General features: G+C 35.5%; 1 protein-coding gene across 3 annotated transcripts in view; it reads right to left on the bottom strand.

The window, feature by feature from the left end:
• The window catches only part of shop (sulfite oxidase), a 151657-nt gene that overhangs the window by 82342 nt on the left and 45921 nt on the right, over window positions 1-23394 (bottom strand). For 2 of the 3 annotated variants that reach the window (XM_090392513.1, XM_090392512.1), the window contains exons 2-3: window positions 11325-11449; window positions 89-291 (exon numbers count right to left, since the gene is read on the bottom strand). In XM_090392513.1, coding sequence (XP_090248639.1) covers window positions 89-291; window positions 11325-11440 — 319 coding nt within the window. In that variant the 5' untranslated portion in view covers window positions 11441-11449. Of the gene's footprint in view, window positions 1-88; window positions 292-11324; window positions 11450-23394 lie in introns of those variants that run through there. The other variant, XM_090392514.1, reaches the window with a different exon arrangement.

Raw genomic sequence — 23394 nt, 5'->3', positions numbered from 1 at the left:
CTCCTCTGGCATCCTATCTTGCACACCATGGATCATCGAGTCTCCATACATCACACATATATTTAATATATTAAATATATTTACTTACTCTTTTTTTGTGCTTCAACATATGGCTGTAAATAAAGTGCAATTCCAGTGCCAATCCCAACAGCTACTAAGATACAAGAATTTCTCCAATAATTCGAATATTTTGACTTTTTATGTTGACTAGAAGTTGAAAATTTTTTCATACAGCTATGTACATATTCCTGTTTTAGATGTGATACTGCTATTCCTGTACTCCAAAGTATCCTTTATGAAGAATATAATATAGAATGATTATAAAGTACAATTACATTTTATATAATTTATAACTTCATAAAAAATTGTAAAAATGCAATGAAAGGAGTCACTTTAAAAAATAAAAAAATAAATAAAAAATAGGGCAATGTGCTTCGTGTGCCTGGGAATTACAAAAGAATAAACAATATGGCTGCAAACTTTCTTTAAAAGATAATTCTTTTTTAACAGCACAGTGTAATACCAACTGGACTCAGTGTTACCTGATGTCATTCCCCTTCCCCCCCAAAGCACTCATTTCCACAAGAGGCCATCCCTATGTAATACCAATTCATCATATAGCAGTTGAATAAAACATGTCAAAAAAATACCTAGAAAATAAAGCTGGCATATTATGTTTTGGGATTCTTATGTTTTGTTATGTTAAGAGTGTTTATGGCACTATGGTTCAGTTGTAGAGATTTTATTTATTTTTAATGTAAATCCTACCCAAGAAAGTGTTGACCCATTTATTATTAGTGCTGGCTACAGGTTAAGTAATCATGAAACCCTGATCTAAAGACCAAACATGGAATTTTTACAAGCCACTTCAAGCTTCCAATTAGAAAGTAATCTCATACTGAGTGTTGAAATTCATCTATCATAAAACATCTATGCCTACTATGAATTTCAATTCCACATCTATCTGCAGATGGAATTACTATCCATTCAGCCTACCAGACTAGCAAAGATGGGATAACATACTTAATGGGACATTGTTAGAGACCTGGAAATCAGAAAGGGAATGTTCAGTGAATGAGAGGAAAGTAATCACTATGGACAATTTTAATCATGGAAATAAATATTAGAATGAAGCGACAGCATCACACCCAAATGAAGCAAGGAAATTCTTTGAGTATGTAACAAAAAAAAGCGCAAGAATAACTGCATTTTAGATTTGATCACTGCATCAAAAGTCGTGAACATGTAAGGTGTCGAACCTACATCCACCTGGCAAATGTAACATCTTCCTGAACTGTTTCTGGACATATGAGTGGCTTCAGTGAGGACAGGATTTATGTGGAACTACAAAATATGTAACAGAAAATCAATACTTGAGTAATGGTAAAGAAACTTTTAACAACAGCAAAAAACAGGGTAATAGTAAAACAGATTAATGGAGAGATTAAGCAGACAATCTGGAATTATGGGGTGAGAGACAATAACAGATTAAATGAGAAATAGAAAGAGAAAAGTTAGGAAGGTGACACATTTGGTGAGGAAAGAGAAAGAACAGTATGAGCAGTATTTAGCCAATAAGTCCAATGGATTTTGTCTATTATTGTTATTTCTTGTTACCAATTCAACATAATAGACAAAATAGATGTAATAGACAAAATCCAAGAAAGAAGACTGCGATGGTTTGGCCATGTGACCAGAATGGAACAGAAAGACTACCATCTAAAGCCCTGAATACAACGATGGAAGGTAAAAGATCCAAAGGACAGCCCAGAATTAGATGGAAAAAGAACTGGACAGAATTGTTCGGACTCTCCCAGAACAGACAGAAGTGGAAAGAGTTCATTCGGCCTCATCATCATCCACATAGATGATGGAAGAGAGAAGAAGAAGTCCAAGGGAGTGCTTTTAATATGCAATCAATAGAAGAAAGAATGATTAGGAGGATGATATTAACTATGGAAATCATAGACCAGTGCAGAGGATATAGTTGAAGTATTTAATGATCAATTCATGAGATTGCTCACTAAATACTTCTACTTTTAAGTCAATATACTTTGTGCAATACCATACATGCAGATATGTGTGATACTGTACAAAGCTTGAATAAGGACGAATTGATTCACCATTCTAACAGTGGGGGGGGGGCTAAAATGAGTGATAGGAGGAGGTATATGAAAAACTAAGTAAACATGATGTTAATAAATTATAGGATTTAATGAAATGGATATTTAAATGGAATATTTAACAGCACTCTTGACAAGAATATCTAACAAGAGAGAACAAGAGCAACAGGAAAAAATCTCAAAAAAGTGGAAAGAGGAAAAAATTCTGTCAATGGATAATGAGAGGGGCACTGAGTTGGATGCTTTAAATTACAGATTGGTCTGTATCTGGAATGGTGATTCAAGTGTTGGATATATTGATGAAGGCTAAGAATCAAGGATGGTATCAATAAAGAAGGATTTGTTATGAGAATTTCATGAGTTTGCTAAGGGGAGGGTGTCTTTTAACAATTTACTTATGAAATTTTGAGAGACATCATTTATTTTCATAACCACCTATTGTTGATAAGAAGTACCTTACCTTAAAGGAGCACACAAAATACTGTAACTGAACAACATTATTAAGTTTACAGTATTACATTTCCTATTAAAAGTTTTCTATTAGACATATCTTCTGTATTCTTTCCAGGATCACTTAGGGGTCATATAGCTTTTAAGGAATGCAGAGAACCAACCATGCTTCTGAGTCACTCTTTCTCATATCAGGGTAATTTGGGATATAGCCAAAACTGTATTATTATATAAACAAAGTGGATATCAGATCTAGCATTATTTCAAAGCCGAATGTAGAAACTATGAAAGTTTTGTAAGGTAAGTTGACCAGAGAGCTTAGAGGAATACATTGCTTGGCATTTATTGTGAACTAAAGCCTTTTGGCTCTTTATTTTAGTAATTACTTTTACACATCAACTGAGAGTTTGCTTGCAAAAAATACAATTTCTCTGACATTTCAAGTTCGATAGTACTGAATGAGAGTTTTTGCACTTAAGATTTCTACCTGATCTCTGAAAAGAACCAACCAGTTCAAAGCAGCTGTCAGGTCAGTGAAACCATATCAAAATGGACTAATAAAAGGTGAATATATAGATGGTTGGGCAGTGCCTATGTCTTCTAAGTAATCCACATTAAGACAACTCGTGAATGCCAGGGAGTGTAATTCATGTAAGCTCTCTGGTCAACTTACTTTATGAAACTTTCATAGTTTCTACATTCGGCTTTGAAATAATGCTAGATCTAATATCCACTTTGCTTATATAATTTTGCATCGCTGAACTGAAGCCTTTTGGCTCTTTATTTTAGTAAAAACTGTATTATAACTTAAGACGAAAATGATGGTACAGCACAACGAAATGTAATACCAGATACACACCATTTTCATTAAAGAATCATGATGCTACTGAAACAAACTTTAACTGAACAAAAATTAAAAAAATGTACCATCAATGGCAAAAAAAAGTGGGGAAAGAAGAGGAATTATCATATCAACATAACTGGTGTTACCAAAATGAAAAGAGAAAACAAATGAGATGCTTTTAAATAATAACTATAAAAGACTGGATCAGATAATAGTAAACAGGTAAAGGAACAAGGTTTAGAATTCGATGATAGTGAAGACTGCAGTCCTCAGTAGTATCTAATCCTAAACCTCCTTCCTTTTCCTGATGACTATTGTCTGATTATAATCAACACAAAACACTAGAAACAATTATTATTATTATGGGCTACTCCATGGAGTCCTTAGACTTATCAAGGGAGGCCCAAAACATCATGCCAAGCACTATCTAACATTTGTGCAGTATCTATCATAATTTGCTTTGAACTCATTCATAGTCATGGTACCCACGACAGATTCTGGAAATCAATTCTACTCATACACCACTCTCCAAGCAAAACGCCCAGTTCTAACATCCTTGCTAACTACACTCTTGTTCAGTTTCCAAGGATGGACCCTGGTTCTCCCACCACCAGACTTGTTCTGAAAATTTTCCTGTATTAATCTTGTAAAAGCCCTTTAGTAATTTGTATGTCTCAATCATATCACTCCTTTTCTGCCTGTCAATCCACAAATCTTCAACCTGTTCTCATAAGGGTCATTCCACAGACCTTCTACCATCTTGATCACTTGCCTCTGGATCCTTTCCATCTCTTCCTTATCACCAAGAAACCCTGGTGATCTGCATGCAATAGTCAAGATGAGGTCTTACCAAAAAGCTCGAGAAAGAGGAATAATAACCTGCTTGTCAAAGTATTTTCAGTAAACAAGTGATCTGATGAGCTGCTTTAGCCCCTTTTGCTATGTGCCCTCTAAACTTTAACTCTCTATCCACTAATATTCTCAAGTCTCTGGCTTCATCAATTTCCTGGAGGTACAGTTCCACATATGTGGTATTCAGCTGGTAATCCATTCACCCTAAAATGCATAACCTTCATTTCACCACATTAAACTGACATCCATTCTCCTTTGCTCAGACTGCCAGTCTATCCAAATCATCCAGCAAAATTTTATAATCATCTTTATTAACTATTGCTCTACCCAACTTTGCATCATCAGCAAACACTGAACAGTTCTTCTCAGATCCTTTCCTATATCATTAATGTACAAATTAAATAGAACAGCCCAAGAACAGAGCCCTGAGACACGCCACTAGTCACTGAATAAACTACTCACTGATATCTTTTCATCATCCACCCACCCACTGTCTTATCCACCTCACCAACCCTATATCCATTCCCGAGTGCTGCAGTTTACTGATTACAATTCCATGTGGTATCCTGTCAAAGGCATTTGTAAAGTCCAGCAATATCACTGTAAATCTATTACCTTTATCCAACTCAGCTGCCACTGTATTATAAAATATGAGCAGATTACTGAGGCATGACCCACCCTTCACAAAACCATGTTGCCGCCCCCCCAATACAGTATTCCATTTCTGTCTATCCATTCCTGTATTTTACTCTTGACCAACTTCTCCAGTACCCTCATAACAACTCCTGATATGCTGATTGATCAGTAACTTGCTACATCAGTCTTGGAGCCTCCTTTATGCAATAGAACTATTTTCCCCTATTTCCATCCCCTTGGGACTACCTCAGAGCTGATTTAGATTAAACAATGTGGTCAAAGACCCTGACAATTCCCTAGCACCTTCACATAAAACTCAAGCTGGTATACCATCTAATCCCATAGCTGTATTCACATTAAGGTTCTGTAATATGCTATGCACCTCCATTTCATTTACCTCAGTTCCCACATAAGTTTTTGCCTCTCTCATTAGTGCAATATCATATACTCTTGCAATGTGTTCACTTAGTAATTCTACTATTTTGACTGATTCAGTTACTTTCCTACCATCGGCATTCATTAAAATTATTCTGTCATAAACTTTCTTCCTTTTACTTGTTATCAAAAGAACTGTTTGGTATTATCTTTGGCCTGCAGTGCTAATTTCCTTTCATACTCTGCTTTTGACTCATCATCATCATCACTTTCTTAATATGAACCCTCAAATGGTGTACAGGATACTATCACTTATCAGCACTCTCATATTGTCATATGTTTCTGTCTTCTAAGGTACTTCTGATTGCATTAATGAACTTAGTCTTATTCTGGGTCTTTTTCTTGTTATTCTTTTTAAGTGACCATACTAAAAAGACCAAGAGTAAGACTAAGAACTAAGTTCATTAATGCAATCAGAAGTGCCTTAGAACTTTTTGGTCTCTAGTCTTTGATCAAGTGCTTTATTTTTAACCCTACTCTCAGATACATAATTTAAAATTGATTTGAACATGATCTTGTATACTGCTAATATTTTGGCTAATTTCTCTCTTATTCCATATAAATTTATTCAGCTGGCTCCCACCATACTAGTCTTAGCTTACTCTGTTATCTATTTCCATATTTAATTTGCCATATTCACTAAAAACTGTGCCTAAATTACTGAAACATTTTACTTATCTAGAATGCAACTGAAGGTTATTATACTTCTATCTTTTAAATTAAACTTGCCAAGAAATTATATTCTTCTTGATCCTTTATTCAAGTGTAAACAAACAAAGTTTGTGCATGAAGTATCTTCATGATTCTACTTGTATATAAAAGTTAATGACTTCACATCAATTGCCATAAAATCCCATAATGCAAAACACACACCCCTTTTGGACATGCTATGCATTATGGGAAAGGTAACTACCCAGACCAGTTTTGACCTTTATAGAGGAACTGTTAAAGTACAGGGAGGTACCTCTCCCAAACATTCCAAATCTAAATCATTTTAAATTCTAAATCTCACTGAGTGACCTAAAAGGATCACTGCTAACATGTCACTCAGCAGCGGCACTACTCAATGATAGGTAAAAACCTCCCACGAAACAGAACTGCTCTACTCCCCAGAATCTGTGTTTAAGTGAGGACTTTCTCCAAAAACTAGGGCAATCCCTAGTTTTAAAATACAACATGCAGACTTACTTTAAACCATACCAAAAATTAGCTACTCTTATCCACTCATCAAAAGATGATCTCCATCATTTTAATTATGCTGGTGTCAACATTATTCCCTGATCTTACAAACTGATATACTTTGGACAAACAGGAACCAACCAAACAAACGAACATAGGAATTAGATCCAATTAGGTCTTATCTATACTAGAGCCATTCTGGGTGGAATGGCTGATTACACCATCCACATGGATCACTGGATCCAGTGGGGGGGGGTTGAGGGAACCACCCTCATCCCCCCATACAAATTTGAAAGATTGTTCCAGATCTACTACAGTACTACAACATTTTTCAAAATTAAATAAATATCAGAGAAACATTTTAAGACTTTTAAGACCTTCAACAGAAAACTAACAAGATCCTATATCCTTACTATATCCACAGAGGGTTGATTTGATTTGCTTTTTTTATGGCATAAAGACATCAAAGGTCATGCTGCACCAGGACACAAGTCACAGATTTACATATGGTAATTGGTTAGTAGGACAATCCCAAGAATTCATGCCCTTGGAGGGATTCGTACCCACAGCCCTTGGCTGGACAGTGGATATGCTGACCACTCGGCCAACCAGGCTGGCCCCCACAGAAGGTGCCAGCTAGCCAGTTCTACCTTTTTAAACTCAGTTTGTGTTTGATTTTCTACTAGTGTGCCTGTGTGCAAGGGTGGAGTGTATAACTCTGTGTCCATGAAGATGGAATGGTATTCAAGACAAATTATTAACTTTAATAATTTAATAACTAAATAAAGTTAGTTATTTAGTTATCAAATTATCTATATTAGATAATTTAATTTAATAACTTCAACTGAATCAAACAATATGAATGATAAGCAATGTTTAAGCATCCATACGTTGTAATTTAGAGCCTCCGTAGCTCAGTAAGTATAGACACAGCCTTTTTAATCAGAAAGACCTGGGTTTGATTCCTGTCAGTGACATGAGGAACTTTTATCTGGTCTCTTTCGACGAAAGGTGAGTTAGCCGGTCTCATACAGAGGTATGGGATTTTTTTCACCTGGAAACCCAGGTTTTTTGTCCCCCAGAACAGGCAAACTGGAGCACACAAGGATTACAGTCATGAATACATTCCAGCCATATGCCGGTCCTGAGCCCAGATAAAATGGGGGAAGGGAGGGATTGGGGAAAGCAATGGTGAACTACCCTGTAAAAATCTCGCCAGGAGTACTTTGTGAGCAATGCCTACAAAGTCACCTACAGTCAGAAAATGACTAAAGGGGAAAATCAGATCAGAGACTGTGTAATTTATTTGCATTCTGGTTTGAGATACAAGAGTATAATAGGAGAGTTGAAATAGGAGGTAATCGCCATTTAGTTTTGAGCAGGATAAAAATGAATATCATAATGAAAAGAAAAAATATATAAAAAAGTTTTAAAAGGAATCAAAGTCAAGCAGCTTTCAGAGGTGAACTGTAGACTCAACTTATTATTATGACTAACATTAGACTTCAACTGAATCAAAAGACTCATTGCAGGTAGCCCCCACCCTCACTGCCACACAAAATATCATCAAAACCTCACTCACAGTTTCTGCACTCACCACTCTCAGGCAATTCATTCCAATCATAAACCACTCTCCATGTAAAGAACCTTCTACTCACTCCTTTGTTCACACTCTCCTTTATGCTACTGCTGGCAGTGTCAGCAGCAGCTTCAAGATGCTGATCATGAATTGCTTCAAGATTTTTTCAATACAATCGATTTTCCTGGAGAAGGTTTTGTTGAGCATGATATGGTGCTGTCCCATGATGTCCATGTACTCTGAACTTAGGAACTGTTGAATGATGGAGAAGGACAGGGGAGAGAAAAAATGGCTGACTGAGGGTGCTTAGGAGTTTGAGCACCAATTCATCAATTTAGGCAAAACTGGCAACAAAAATTGCATAAAAAAACTCTTTTTATTTTCTGAAATGTGTAGTTTGCATTTTAGGCATTCTAAAACTTCAAGAAATATGGACCCCATGTCTCTGATAGCAAGACTTAAAGTGCTTGGCCTTGTTGCTATCATCTTTGCTTTGTGCTGCAATCACGGCTATAAGTGGTCCACTAAAACTTATTATATCCAATATTAGAATAAGGAAAAACTTTTTTTTTTTGAAATTGTCAGGGTACTTATGGCTGGTTTAGCATTCTTCAGTCCCTTGAGAACAATTGCTGTACTTTCTTTTGAGAAAGGAGGTTGGGTAAATCACTTCTAAAACAATATAATATTGTTTGCAATATTATATTCAGAGCACAATTTCCAAGTAACACAATCCAAAATGCCAGATCCAGATCAGCTAATAATGATACTAGCAAGAAAGATAAAAGCATATGCAACATAGAAGGCAATATGCATAGCATATGTAACAGTAATTTGTACTGCTCCCCCCACCATAGCCCTTTCTTTCGGTATGATAGAATATATAAAATAACTTGGGTGTCACTGGATAGCAAAACAAAAGCAAATAAATTATACTGCCGTCAACTGAAAGTGCCACAAAATAATATTATTGTCCAAAACATAACAAAAGCTGATACTGGATCAGATAAGTGTCTAATAATTGGATCTACACAGCTATGATCTGAAAACAAAATAGCAAACAGAGACGAATTAAATGTTCTTAATTTGCATTTATTTGTACATATACTAATAATCTGCAAACAAAAAAATCAAAAGTGCTAAAGAAAGATAAATGCCCATAGCCTGAACTACTAGCAATAAGGAATTCAACTTGCAGATGAATATAAGAGTAAAAGTTATTATAAGACTTTCCTGATAAGTGGCAAAGAAAGAATGCCAAAGTGAAGGATCTAAACAGAAAAAAAAAATTCTAGTGTCAACAGAAGAACAAATGGAGAAATGAAGACAACACTTCAGTCAACACGTAAGCACCAGTAGTGATAAAATACAAATAGAGTGTATCAATTAAAAATTGATTGATATCTAGCATCTAAACTGAAGATAAAAAAAAGCATGTTATTTCAGAAATGAAACAAAGGAAAGCTTTAGAAATAGAAAGTTTTAAAACATCTGGCATCATTGGCAAAGTTGTATATGGTGATTGTGAATCTGCCAGATTTAAAGTGACCAGTACCTCAGGGTTCAGTCCTTGGGCTATTGTTTTTCAATCTATAGAGTAATGACATTAGGAAGGGTCTAACGAGATGTGCAATTGCTTACCAATGATGCAAAGATAGCAGGGCAATCAGGGATGCTGTTGATATCTAGCACTTCAAATCAAGATGATTTGAATAGGCTGGAAATTTGGGCAATGAAAACGGCTATCAGTTTAATGTTAGTAAGAATAAAGTTATGCATTTTGGAGTAATAAGATTTCCAGTGTAATATTATATTAGCATGGTTATGCTACAAGAAACTGATGAGGTTAGGGATCTTTGTGCAATGGTGGATAAGAATTTGAAGTTCAAAGGTCACATAGCAAAAATTACAACTCAGAGGATAATTGTGATGTTGAAGTGAACCTTGACATATAAGGATAAGGAAGTCATTCTGCTTAAGGCCTTGATAAGATCACATCTGGATTACTGTGCATAGATCATGTTTTATAACACACAAAGGAATATCATGAAAAAAAAATAAAATCCTAGGTGACCTAGCTGATGCATATAATGTTATGTCTGCTAGCTCACAAACATGCAAATATCAAAATAAACTAAACACATGCAAGAGTAATCATTAAAAGTCAATTTAACAATAAATGAAAAAATAAAAGCAATAAGAATTAATGTGTAAAATAATGAACCAAGTACAACTAAAAATGAAAAAAAAATCAAGGCTGTTTCAAATTTTATGTATCTTGGAAGTATTTCATCTGCAGATGGAGTTGTAGTTAGAGACATTGATATAAGGATTTACAAAGACAAGAAATGAATATGCTAAGCATAGTATATTATGGAAAATGACAAATATTCACACAAATAAATAAATAATTATATTTAACCACCCAAACAAACATGGATAAAATATATCAAAAATATATGCTTCATATCGATATTATTTCTATAATATCCAAAGATTGCACTTCACATTCATGTAATTATGGATATGTATAAACAACAAGGCTGGTATGGTGGTTAATGCATGCATTAAATCAGTCATTTTATATGGATATGATATGTGATTGGTTTCAAAGGAGATGCAAAGAAAGCGTCAAATATTCATTAACCAATGAAGGCAGAGTATACTTCAGATTATGGTAGTCCCAAATTATTAGTAATGATTCCCTCTCAAAAGGAACAAATCAGCAAAATATTAACATGGAAACCAAAAATGAAAATTCTGGTGGAGTGGATGCATATTTAGAAAATGTCAGGAAATCTTCCATGCAGCTCTAGAATGGAAGCCATAAAGGAAGAGAAAGCACAGCCATCCTAATGGATTAGACCAACTTCAATAGAATGCAAGAAAAAAAGTTTCACTAAACCAAGATCAGCAGCAAGGATAAGGAACTGATGGAAAGCATTTACAGACTTCTTATCTCATTGAATTTTGGAAAGAAGAATAATAATCAGTATAATTATTTTCGATGCCTTCTAAATCTTTTCAATATGGTTATACCTTTTATATTTTATTATTTTATATTTTAGCTTCATTTTAGCATCATGTTTTTTTTTTTATTTTTGTTTCATTTATTTTGTTATTTCTTTTTATTTTGTTCTTTTGCTTTACCACCTTCAAGATTTCAATGTGAATGCTCAATTCTAACACTATGCAAGAAAAAAAGAAAGTGAATCTGTATCAATACCTGCTTTGAAGTGGTGACTTGTAAACCCTTTTTCTAAATATTAAGTGACTCCCAAAGCATTTTGTTCCTTGTCTAATAACTGTCAATGATGATGATGATTTTATTACATTTGCCATCTTGATACCCTAAAAAAAAAAGAAGATACAAATGATATTATTCAAGGGATGAAAATGAAATGAAGAAAAATGAAACGATAAAAAGAAATGCAATGATTCGAGGAAAATTATTATTATCAGACCATTACTACTACTATAAAACCTCAATGGGGTCAAAGACTTCTCTTCTGAGGTCCTGCTGCTCACACATACACACTAACTCATAAAACCATTCCGTCAACTTATTCTCCATTTCTGCAAATTGGCACACCCTCAAGTGATCCATTCCACTCACCAACCACTGTCCATGAAAAACAACCTGCTGTTCATTTTCCTGCTCACATTCTCCTTATACAGAATTCAGGAATGGCCTCTTGTTTTACTTCTATCTCTCCATTCTGTGAGGGAAAAAAAGCTTACATATTACTTCTTGAAAAAATTCCTGATCAACTTAATCAGGAATTTTGTTCCTTGCCTAATAACTGCCAATCAGGGAGATAGAAATGATATTATACAAGGAACGAAAATGAAATGAAGAAAAATAAAATGATGAAAAGAAATGAACCCAACCTGATCCCAATATAGACCAATCAATATCTTAGGCATGGTGGTAAAAGTACTGGAAAAATTGTCAAAAAGAGAATTCAAGAATGGGTGGATAAAAACATGGTACTGTATGAGGGACAACATGGCCTTGTGAAAGGTCAGTCATGCCTTAGTAATTTAAATTATAATATTAGATTATAATTTACTAACTTTTTTTCTGCTGGATTTTGCAAAGGCATTTGAAAGAATACCACATGAAAAACTGTTATGCAAATTAGAAAAAATGGGACTGGTTATGTGAATAAGAGGGTTGCTACTGGACAGACATCAAAAAAGTGGTATACAGAGGGACAGAATCAAGGTGAAAACGTGACTAGTGGTGTGCCGCATGGTTTAGTGCTGGGGCATTGCTATTTAATTTGTACCTAAATGATATAGGAAATAACCTGAAAGGAATTCAGTTATTTGCTGATGATGCAAAATTAGGTAGCATAATAGTTAATCAAGGTGATGTGGAGAGCTTGCAGGACAATTTAAATAGGCTATCAATATGGGCAAAAGATAACGGGTGTCAGTTTAATGTTGAGAAATGTAGAGTTATGCATTTTGGGATAAATAGATTACAAGCTGTATACCACATTGATGGAAATGTACTCCAGGAAATAGATGAAGCTAGAGATTTAAGGTGTGGTGATAAAGAGTTAAAGTTTAGAGGACATACTGCTAAGGTTACCCATAGGATTACTTGGCTATTGAAGAACACACTAAAAAGTATAAAGAAGTTATTATTCTTCTTTATAAGATCTTGATACAGCCACATCTGGATTACTGCGCTCAGGCCTGGTATCCTAGGTTTCTTGGGGATGAGGAAGAAATGCAGAAGATTCAGAGGCAAGCAACCAAGATGGTGAGTGCCCTGTGGAATGTTCCCTATGAGGACAGATTGAGTATGTGATTGCAGAAGTTGGCTGATAGAAGAAAAAGAGGGGATTATGATAGAATAATTTAAGTTGCTTAAAGGGTTTTATAGGATTGATGCAGGCAGGGTCTCCTTATCCATTGAACCGAGTAGCATTTTTCTATTGTGTGTATTTTTATAAATAAACTAACTTTATTATATTATAAATATTGTTGAATTAAATAAAAATGTGCAATGTCGATATATTTTAAAATAAAGTTTTTTGCAATGAAAGTTATTTAATTAATTCTATGTATTATTTAATTATTGCTCAATCCAATGTGATTAAGGCACCAAATTTTTTTAACCCAGGGCACTCAAACTTGCTAAGCCAGCCCTGGATGCAGGGGAAATGTTTCAGCACTCGGCTAGAGGGGCCAGAACAAGAGGTTATCCCTAGAAGTTAATTAAAGGCATAGTTAGTAGAGGGAAAGGAGGAGGGGAGGACTAGATTTTTTGCTTGGAGAGTTGTGAATGAGTGGAATGGGTTGCCAGAGTCGGTTGTGAGTGCTTTTTCTGTTAATGGGTTCAAGGAGGGATATGATAGATTGTGTGGATAGTTTGAGTCTCATAGATTGTGTGGATAGTTTGAGTCTCCTGCACTGAGTCTTCAGACTATGGAGGTGCCACTACAATAATAATAATAATAATAATAACATATATCCCAATCAAATCATTCCTCTTGTTCCTATCTACAAAGCTCTGCAAATGGAATTTCATCAACTTGTAGTCATATCAACATTCCAGAGATCCGAACATCAGCTTTCTCACTCTTTTTCTGGATCCTTTCCAAAACATCATCCCTTAAAAAAAATCTGGTAAAAATCTGTGCATAGTAATTATGGCCTGATCAAGATCTGAGCCTCTTTATGTTAATAACCTCTTCAACACTGCCATAATTTGTTCTGTTTTCCTCACAATTTAAACAATGCAGCTCTAAGTTTCAGATCCTTGTCAATTCACTTTACTACTCTGGCTGAGTAAGTGCATCCTCTCCAACAAACAGGCTGTGGTTTCCTATTCCACTTTGGGCATGGATGTTTGTGAATTTCTATTTAGTAGATGAATTTCATCATATAATGGGAGACTACCACATTGCTTATAAGAGGCCTGAATAACTGGGGGGGGGGGGGGTTCCATGTTTGATCATGGAACTTTCTCCCCTCTCTTAGTCCATCTGCAGTACTAATGAACTACAAGTTTACTGCCTTTACAAGAGGGATCTATGTAAAAAATCATTCAGATTTCATCAAGATGTTCCCACCAAATGTATAAACACTAATTCCAATCAGTGACTTCCAAGTTTCAAAACTGTACACTTCTTTACACTGAAGAGGTAGCTGCACTCACTCAGCCTATTCAGTTCCTTCTTTTGCAAAAAATCTGCTCTACTCCTTATACCTCTCCTTGGCTTTTCATCATATGCAAACAACTGATTTGTTACCTTGTAATATGGAGAAGTTATCTAAAAGATAACTTCCCTCAACAAATCCATGCTCACTTATAGAAAATCTTGCCATTATGATTATTTTCATCTTCAGGCCTACATGGAATCAAAGTTCATCATTGGAGATCCTGGCTCACACCTTCCTTATACAGTTCCTAAGGATGAATTCATTTCCACCCCCCCCATCTCTCACCATTGTATAAAAAAAGCTCTCCAACATTAAGCTGATAACCATTCCCCCTCCTATCTACTAGATTCAATTTGCATTTCCTTTACCTTTCTTCATACTCATTATTCCAGAGACCAGAAATCACCTAAGTCAACTCCATCTGGACCTTTTCAAATATCTCTTCATCCTTTTGAAACCCGGCTGATCAAATCTGTGCAGAGTAGTAGTCCATATGTGGTTAAATCAAGGCCTAATACAATGGAACCATAACTTCCTTACTTCTATAAGTCAGTGTTCTTTGAATCATTGTGCTGTTCTTACAATTTTAGCAATGTGACTTCTAAATTTTAGGTCCTTAACCACAATCAACCACAGATCTCTTATTTCTTCCACCTCCTTCAATATATTCCCTACCAATTATATACTCTGCATTCGATCTTTGTTTTATGAATTTTAAAATCTTATACTTTGTGACACTGAACAGTCTGTTCAGTCCTCTTGTAAAGCCACATCTGCTCTACTCCTCCTCGGAGCTCTTTTCAACTTCACATCTGCAAACAACTGAATATCCACATTCAAACCCTCCTCAATATCATTAACAAACAAATTCTGGATCAGAGCACTCAGCAACCTCTCCAAATGTGGTCTGTAATTTGAAGTATTAGTCTTATCATTCTTTCCCTCCCCCCAACCTAAAAGTAAGACAATTTTTGCTCCTTTCCTGCTCCACTGAAACATCCTGTTTCAAAGTTTTCTTGTTAAACAAGAATGTCAGAGCACCGGTTAACTCCATGGAACACATCACGTGTCACAATATGTAGTGATTGCCTTGTTATTTTGTATTGTTAATGGTTCATCTGAGATTGGATTGTCTATGTTGTTCTCTTTTTAAATATAACATGAAGAAGCAACAAACCAGTTGGTCTATGAAACTAGCTGATAGAATCAATACTAATGTAACAATAATGACTAATAAAATCCCAGTTTTTAAATTAAAATAAATTGATAAAATTTAACTTAGTTGTTCATATACCTGTTGCTTGCTAATTAAAAAGCTCTCCTCTGTCATTCCATCTCCACTGATATTCATAACATTATAATTACGGAGCAAAACCTTGATGAAGTGTTCATTAAATACTTCAACTATACCTTCCAGTGTCTGTCTACCATTGTCATCAAATAACATCATCCTTACATAACTAGTCATTTTATACAGACCACATAATGAAATAACTCTGGGATTGTTCTTGGCATAATCGGCTAAGTGCTGCTCGATTGCACTTGGGCTTTCAATACGGAGTCCCTTCCTAGGCTGGTCTTTATAATCATGTAACAAGTCATTAATCCCGCTTATACTGTCTTCTCTGTACTGCCTTCTTCCAGACTGCATGCTCCTGTCAAACATTCAAACACTTCTATTATTAAATAGTTCTTGACAAGTAATCACTTCTCAATCACTAATGATGTAGTTCCACATGTATATACCTTTTCCTAACAGAAGTTCTCATATGGCTAGCCACTACCCAGGTGATCACTCTCACCAAATGGTAGAGAGTGATCATCTGGATGTTGATCACTCTTGCCATAGGTAGGGAGCGATCACTATCTCATGATCATGCTTGCCTAATGTAGTCAGATTCAGTAGCTCATTCACAATAACATCCCTTAATGAAATGACAGAAGCCAAGAATCTCAATCCTTGTGTATCCGCCATTACCTGCTACTTAAGAAAGTTGTTCCCCAAAACTAAAAAAATTCATTTTCCTTGCTGCTAGATGTCATCTCTTCATTCTAATCTACATTACCATATTTAAACTGATCCATTCATTATGGCAAAAGTACTCTCTAGCATGTTGGAGTAATAACATTAAAATAAAATAATTACTAAATTAGGTATTGTTTCTGGGAAAATTCCCATGCTACTCCTCTTAAACACTATTAAGTTGACCAAAACAGTTCGCACTCCGTTAACATTCTCCCCTGCCCCAGTTTTCCCATAAGTACACCCTCCCCCTCCCCCAAAAAAAGTGCCCTTAAACACAATAATATATATATATATATTTATATATATATTATTAAAATAAACCCGGGTTTCCAATTTATTCTTCCTGCGTCACAACATCCCCCCACACACACACTCCCTTCCCCCTTGTTATAAACAACCGTCAGCAGGAACATGGAATTTGAAGACATCCTAGTATCAAAACAAGGTATGTACAACATTTTTCCTCCTCTTTTATTCTGCTATAATTGCCTTCAATACTCACCCATAATGCCCTCAAATATTTATATATATATATATATATATATATATATATATATATACACATTTTTTTGAGTAAAAATAGCCAATGTATTTAAAATAAGGGACACTCCTAAATAAAAACAGGCTATAATAGCCGTAATAATAATAATTACTAAATATTCAGGTTGTCATCATACACACAAAGACACAGGTTACATTATGCTTTGTTACAGTATGCAACAGTATTACTAGTTTGATCGACCATTGACCCTAGCGTGACATACAGCATGGAATACATGATATAAAATAATTATTGATTAAACAAAAACAAGTAAAACAAAATAATTAATAAATAAAAACTGTATATAAGTAGAACTACATCAACAGTTATAGGGAGTAGAAGAGGTCATTTTAGCTCTATCTAACTTTTGGAGATAGCGTGAGCAATTCAATCTCCATTGGTAGCCAATCAGAGATAGCTGGCCCAAGGCTATCACTAATTAATCAGTACGCAGTGAAGAAGGCAGCTAGCAAGTGCCGCCATCTCATGGTCCTTAACCCTAATATAATATTTTTAATGTCTGAAAATAGTGTGGGTTTGATGGCCGATTTTCTGGAGTTTAAGGGAGGAAAAAACCTGCTTGCCTGTGCCAGAGATTGACTAACCTGGGAATTGGTCGATAAAAGGCTTAGAAAATGTTCCTCTAGTCAGCGACTAGATTTGAACTACAAGTCTTTCTTCGTGTGGTCAAACGTCATAGAGTGCAAACGCCACTTCAACTGAGCTACACAGGCTCAATGTACTTATATACAATATTTATTTATTATTACTGCCTTTATGGGCTTGTGACATGCAATATATAGCCTCTCCCAGCCAAGTGAACCTCACTTTACTATGACATGGCCTGTTTTCACAAATGGGGATCTGGCAAGACAAATAGCACTCTTATAGGCACATCTTCCCTAATAGGAAATACAGCTAGATCATCTAGGTAAATGACTTTCATCACCCAACAAAACACCACTGTCCTGTTTATTAGCGACATGAAGTGATAACTACCATGCTTTGTCTCCAGAGTAAGATTTCTGTCCTTATCTTCACACACACATAGTATAGGTAGATGACTTTCATCACCCAATGAAACACCACTGTCATGCTTATTAGAGACTTTTTTTTTTTTTTATGTAGTTCCCACCCATGAACAATTATTAGTAAATCTATAGTACATTTGTACTGTGGATGGACTAAGGATTTTTTTCATTTTTATCAAGTTTATATTTTCTGTAATTTTTTAAAATTTATTTTTACATAGTCCAGAAACCCTGCTCTAGAGACCAAATATGGAACTTTTTCAAGCCACTTCAGGCCTCCAATAGGCAGGGCAATAGTCTCACACCAGGCAATGAAATTCATCTACTACTTAAAGACAATATTCATAAACATCCATGCTCACAGTGGGATTTGAATTTGTGACCTATTGATTGGAGAGTGGATATGCTAGCCACTCGGCCAACCGGAGTGACAACTGTCATGCTTTACCTCAAGAGTAGGGCTTCTGGTTTCTATCCCCACCTTGTCTTCACATATAGTGCAGATGGTGACCTTGCTCTACACACCATAATTAACTAGAAAACAATCACGTCTTCTATTCAAGAGTACAGCAATAAAATGGTTTATTACTGCAGGCTGATCACTAGACACTACACAGGACCCAACATGTTGATTACAATTTGGAAGGTTTCCTGATCAGCTGGTGAATAATCATGTTGCTGCTTACTCTGCAGGTTATTGTTGGATGGAGTCTGACTAATATATTATAAATAGGGTACACACTTGGATCTGAGGTGTGGATTTGGAGTCCTCCATGTAACCTTTAAAGGAATGCAGAGAACCAACTGGGACCTCTGACCTAATGTCCAATCCTCACCTTCTCATGGTGCATCCTTTTAGATATTTACCTGGATACTGAACGATGAAGATGGGCTGGCAATTTGGGATTTATCCAAACAAATCATATTCTTATTAGCTTAAACCATAATGTAAAATGATGGTACAACATGACAGAATTTCATGCTGGCTGGGGCATCGCCCAGTTAAACAAGTCTCCACCCCCATTGTTTTCATCAGGAAACAGGGCAAACCCAAAAATTCAACAAATGGAACAAATCCTGGAACATGTCCAAACTCAACATCGACAGAATACAAAACTGATACTATCAACATAAGAAGCATCAATGGAAAGGAAATTAGCAGAAGAAAAGCACATGGAAGACAAAAACAAGTGAGATCTTTCTAAGTGATGCCACTCCCTCTTTTCCCTAATTGTCATCAGAGGATTTGAAATATGAAGTGGTCACTACTTAGTTTTGAGAGGATAAATTGAATTTCACATTGAAAAGAAGAGTGTAAGAAAGTTTTAAAACAAATCAAGGCTGAGCAGCTTTTCAGAGGTGAACTGTAGTCAAATACACAAACATCACTGAAGAAAAAAATGAAAGAATTTAAAAACAAGAACCAAACCTTGGAGATTCAGTGGCAAATTCCTGAAGAAAACATTGATTGATTCAGCCAAAGAAGCATGTGGTGAAGTTGTCTGCAAAGATAAAAAAATTGGAACTCCATGGTGAACACAGGAAGTTAAACAGACAGTAAAAGAAAGTTCCTGGAAAGTGAGTCAGCTTGTTCTCTTAGAGAATACAAAGAAAAATGCAAGAAAGTGAAGTACTTTGTAAAACTAGCTAAACAAAAATCATGGGAAGACTTTGGTAAGAACATAGAAAATAAATATCAGGAAGGTGGCAAAATATTCTGGAGGCTATTTAAAAAGCTTAAAAATGGAGGAAAAAATACTCCAAAAGGAATCAGACATGATAAAGGTGACATGAAAACTGAAGATAATGATATTCTAGATGTCTGGAGTAATTACTTTGAAAGACTGCTAAATGAAACAAGAAGTATCAGCATGATTGTAGAAAACTCCCACAGGAATGCAGTCAGAAATACATATCCATACTTGAAGTGGAAAATTCATTAAAAACCTAAAATGTGGAAAGGCAGCTGGAGTAGATGAAATTTGACCGGAAATGCTCAAATATGGAGGTATAAAAGTTTTACAGTGGCTGCATTGCATAATTCAGAAGGCCTGGTCAGACAGTCAAATAACAGAGGATTGGAGCAGAACTCTCACAGTACCCATCTATAAAACTGGACATAAAACTGAATGTGAAAATTACAGAGGTATCTCTCTACTGAATGCTCCTAGTAAGATTTATGGAAGTGTACTTGAGAAATGGCTAAGAAAAATTGTGGAAGGGAAGCTTGGTGAAGAACAAGCTGGATTCAGGCCAAATAGAGGTTGTCAGAATTAGAATTTCACTTTAAGACAAATAGTTGAGAAATATAACAAGGATTTGTATTTAAGTTTTTGTTGATCTGGAAAAGGCATATGACAAGGTGCCCAGAGAAATGCTTTTCAAAACACTACAGTTATACGGTGAAAGTGGAATATTATATCAAGTGATACATAGTCTCTATTTAAGCTGCAAGTCAGCAGTTAGAACTGAAGGAGGTACAGAAAGATGGTTTGAAGTAAAATCAAGTGTGCAACAAGGGTGCACATTATCTCCACTGTTATTCATCATCTATATGGATCATATTAGGAAGAAAGTGGTATTAAATCTGATATCAGAATTAGTGATGTTAATCTTAGCTCTATACTTTATGCAGATGATATTATACTTCAGAATAAATCCAGTACAAGTCTGCAAAGATTCACTTCCTAAATTGAATAACTATTGTAATAGGTTTGGTATGAAAATCAGCAATAAAAAGACTAACAATGAAAACATCAACTGTATCCTGAATGGTGAACCTATAGAACAAGTTTCAGCTATTTAGGCAATATTTAATGAAGATGATAAATTAAATATGAAAACAGAGAACAGAATTAGTAAAGCTGGTATGGTAAGAAGTCAGCTGAATAAATGTATATATATGGATAAGAAAGAAAGAAATTAGTAAAACACTAAATTAGCTGTATACAAGACAGTGTTCAAACCAATTTTAATTTATGGATCTGAGAGCTCGGTTAGAAATAAAACACTTGATGACAAACTAGAGACATCCAATATGAGAGTGCTGAGAAAGATTAGTGGAGTGAACAGATGGAATCAATGGTAGTATCACATCAAAAATGAGGATATTAGGAAAGAACTTGCTGTTGTAGCATTCAGGAATGTGTTAGTAGAAGCAATCTCAAGTGGTATGTTCACTTAAACAGAATGGGAGAGGAAAGATTAGCAAAACAAGTGTTCTTTGACCCAGAGGAAGACCAAGATGTAGATGGATTGATACAGTAAAAAGTGCTTTAAAAAGCAGAAATATAAGATTTGATAATATTGGAGTCTTGACAGATAAGAGATTAATTTGGAGGAAAATTATTGATCGGAAGTTAGTAATGGTGTAACTTTTTCATGTAGTACTATCATAATTATCCTATACACCCCCAGGATATATATCAGAAAGTTGATGATAATGACTTGGATTTGAGACTGAAATCTCAAACTAGTCTACTCTCTGTTGTCATTTCCCTGCTCTGCAAATTTCTCAGTATTCTACTACCATGAAAGTTAGCATAACAAATAGTGAAACTGTGGTTAAAATAAAATATTGAAACAAAAAAGAAGAAAAAATTTTCAAATATCAAAAAAGGTAACAATAAATTACAATAAAAATATACTCCCCCCCCCCCCCCCAAAAAAAAATCCTATAAAATTCCATGTTAAAAAAAACACCTTCACATCGACTTAATACTGACAGTCATACTAATAACATCAATGATATGCATCACTACCACTTACAGGCATCAAAAATATCTATTATTCATCACTGAACCTCAAATGACATCCTCTATGAATACAGCTGAAATCAATTTTCCATATTAAATGATGCATGCCTCCTCCTGTAATCAAGGCAGATCATGTGCTTTTATCTGGTCTAGTATCCTATTCCAGGCCAAACATTATCAGGAATTCCAGGTCTGATACCATTGGCTCAATACAATACAATACAATACAATACTGAATACAATTGGCTCAAAATGGCTGAAAATTTGAGCACTGGCAACCCTTCTCTAAGTTTGCAGACCAAGATGGAAGAGAAGTAGAATTGTTTGCTGTCAGTAATGGTCTAACACAAATCATTCACCACATAATCTTCATCATTCTCTAATGAATTATTCTTTTTAAACCACCATTCTGTTCATATATAACACTGATGCTAGTCTCCCTTAACTATCTCCAAACAAAATTCAGCTTTGTGTTCTATGACACTACAATGGTGTCGAATTGGATAGATGACTTTCATGACCTCTTTTCCATGGTCTCATTATTGTTTCCACCAACGTGATCCAAGTACTTAGCTTTTTTTTTATTTATTAAATATTTGTCTCACATATGCAAAGTGCAAGAATTAATAGCACCTAACTGCCATGTGCAAGGTGCAGATAAGAAATGAGAAAGAAGAAATCTATTGACATTTTTCTTAAAGAGCTCGAAGTTGAAGTTGTTGGGAAGAGGAAGGTTGTTCTAGAGAGACAGAGGTAGGTGGAATAAATGAGGAAGAGGAAAAGCAGGTTCAATATGATTGCAATTGTACTGAAAAGTGCAGCTGCTGCTCTTACTTTAAGGCCCAATAGTAAGTGGAGGGATGATGTTTTTCAATTCACTGGGGCAGTGACTATGGGAGAGTCACAAAGTTGAAACATTGTATCTGTAAGATGTTGTGTTGAAGTGAGCCTGTAAGAGAAGGTTCATCTAAAAGCCAAATTGCTCTCCTTTGAAAAGCATCATGAATTTTTAGGGAGATTTTAGGTGCACCACTCCAAACAGTATTCTGAAGATGAGCTGATTTGGGATTTATATAAAGTTAGTAACTGGGTGGGTGGATGGGTGCAAAACAGCTTCATGAGCAGAAAAGAATGCCTAGTTTTTTAGTGGCTGCAGAAGCTACCGATGTGATGTGTTTGTGCCAGGAGAGGTTGAGATAAATGCCAATCCAAAAAGAGAGATCTGATCCTGTCTGGTAATGTATATATTACTGAGGACAAGGGAAGGTGAGCTGAGATCTCTTTTGCGAGAAAAAAGGCACAACTGTGATTTGGTGGCATTGAAGGTGACCAGGTTATCCTGGCCCCAATGAAGGATGATATGGGGATCAGTGTTTAAGGCACTGTTTGCACTTGATCTTGAGGTTTGGGACCTAAGAACTGCATGGTTTGTTAAAAAAATAGGATGAATGGAGTATACTATCATCGGCAAAACTATGGATAGAATTAGTGGTGATGGAGTAGGTAATTAATGTATACGAGTACCATCCACTATGACACACAGAGAACAACCAGAGATAAAGCTAGATATCCAGTTACAGAGACTGGCAGGCAGACCAAAGGAAGGCAATTTGAAAAGCAGGCCTCAATACCAAACATGATCGAAAAAGCCCCCCCGTAAATGTCAAGGAAAACAGTGCATGTTTCTACAAATATTTCCATGGCACATGTCCAGTGGTGGATGATGTAGGCTAAGAGATCAACCATGGATCTCATTTGGCAGA

The sequence above is a fragment of the Typopeltis vanoorti genome, chromosome 5 (genome assembly GCF_054136105.1).
Source record: "Typopeltis vanoorti isolate ZY-2024b chromosome 5, IOZ_Tvanoo_1.0, whole genome shotgun sequence".
Lineage (NCBI taxonomy): Eukaryota > Metazoa > Arthropoda > Arachnida > Uropygi > Thelyphonidae > Typopeltis > Typopeltis vanoorti.
This window is presented reverse-complemented; position numbering and strand designations above follow the sequence as displayed.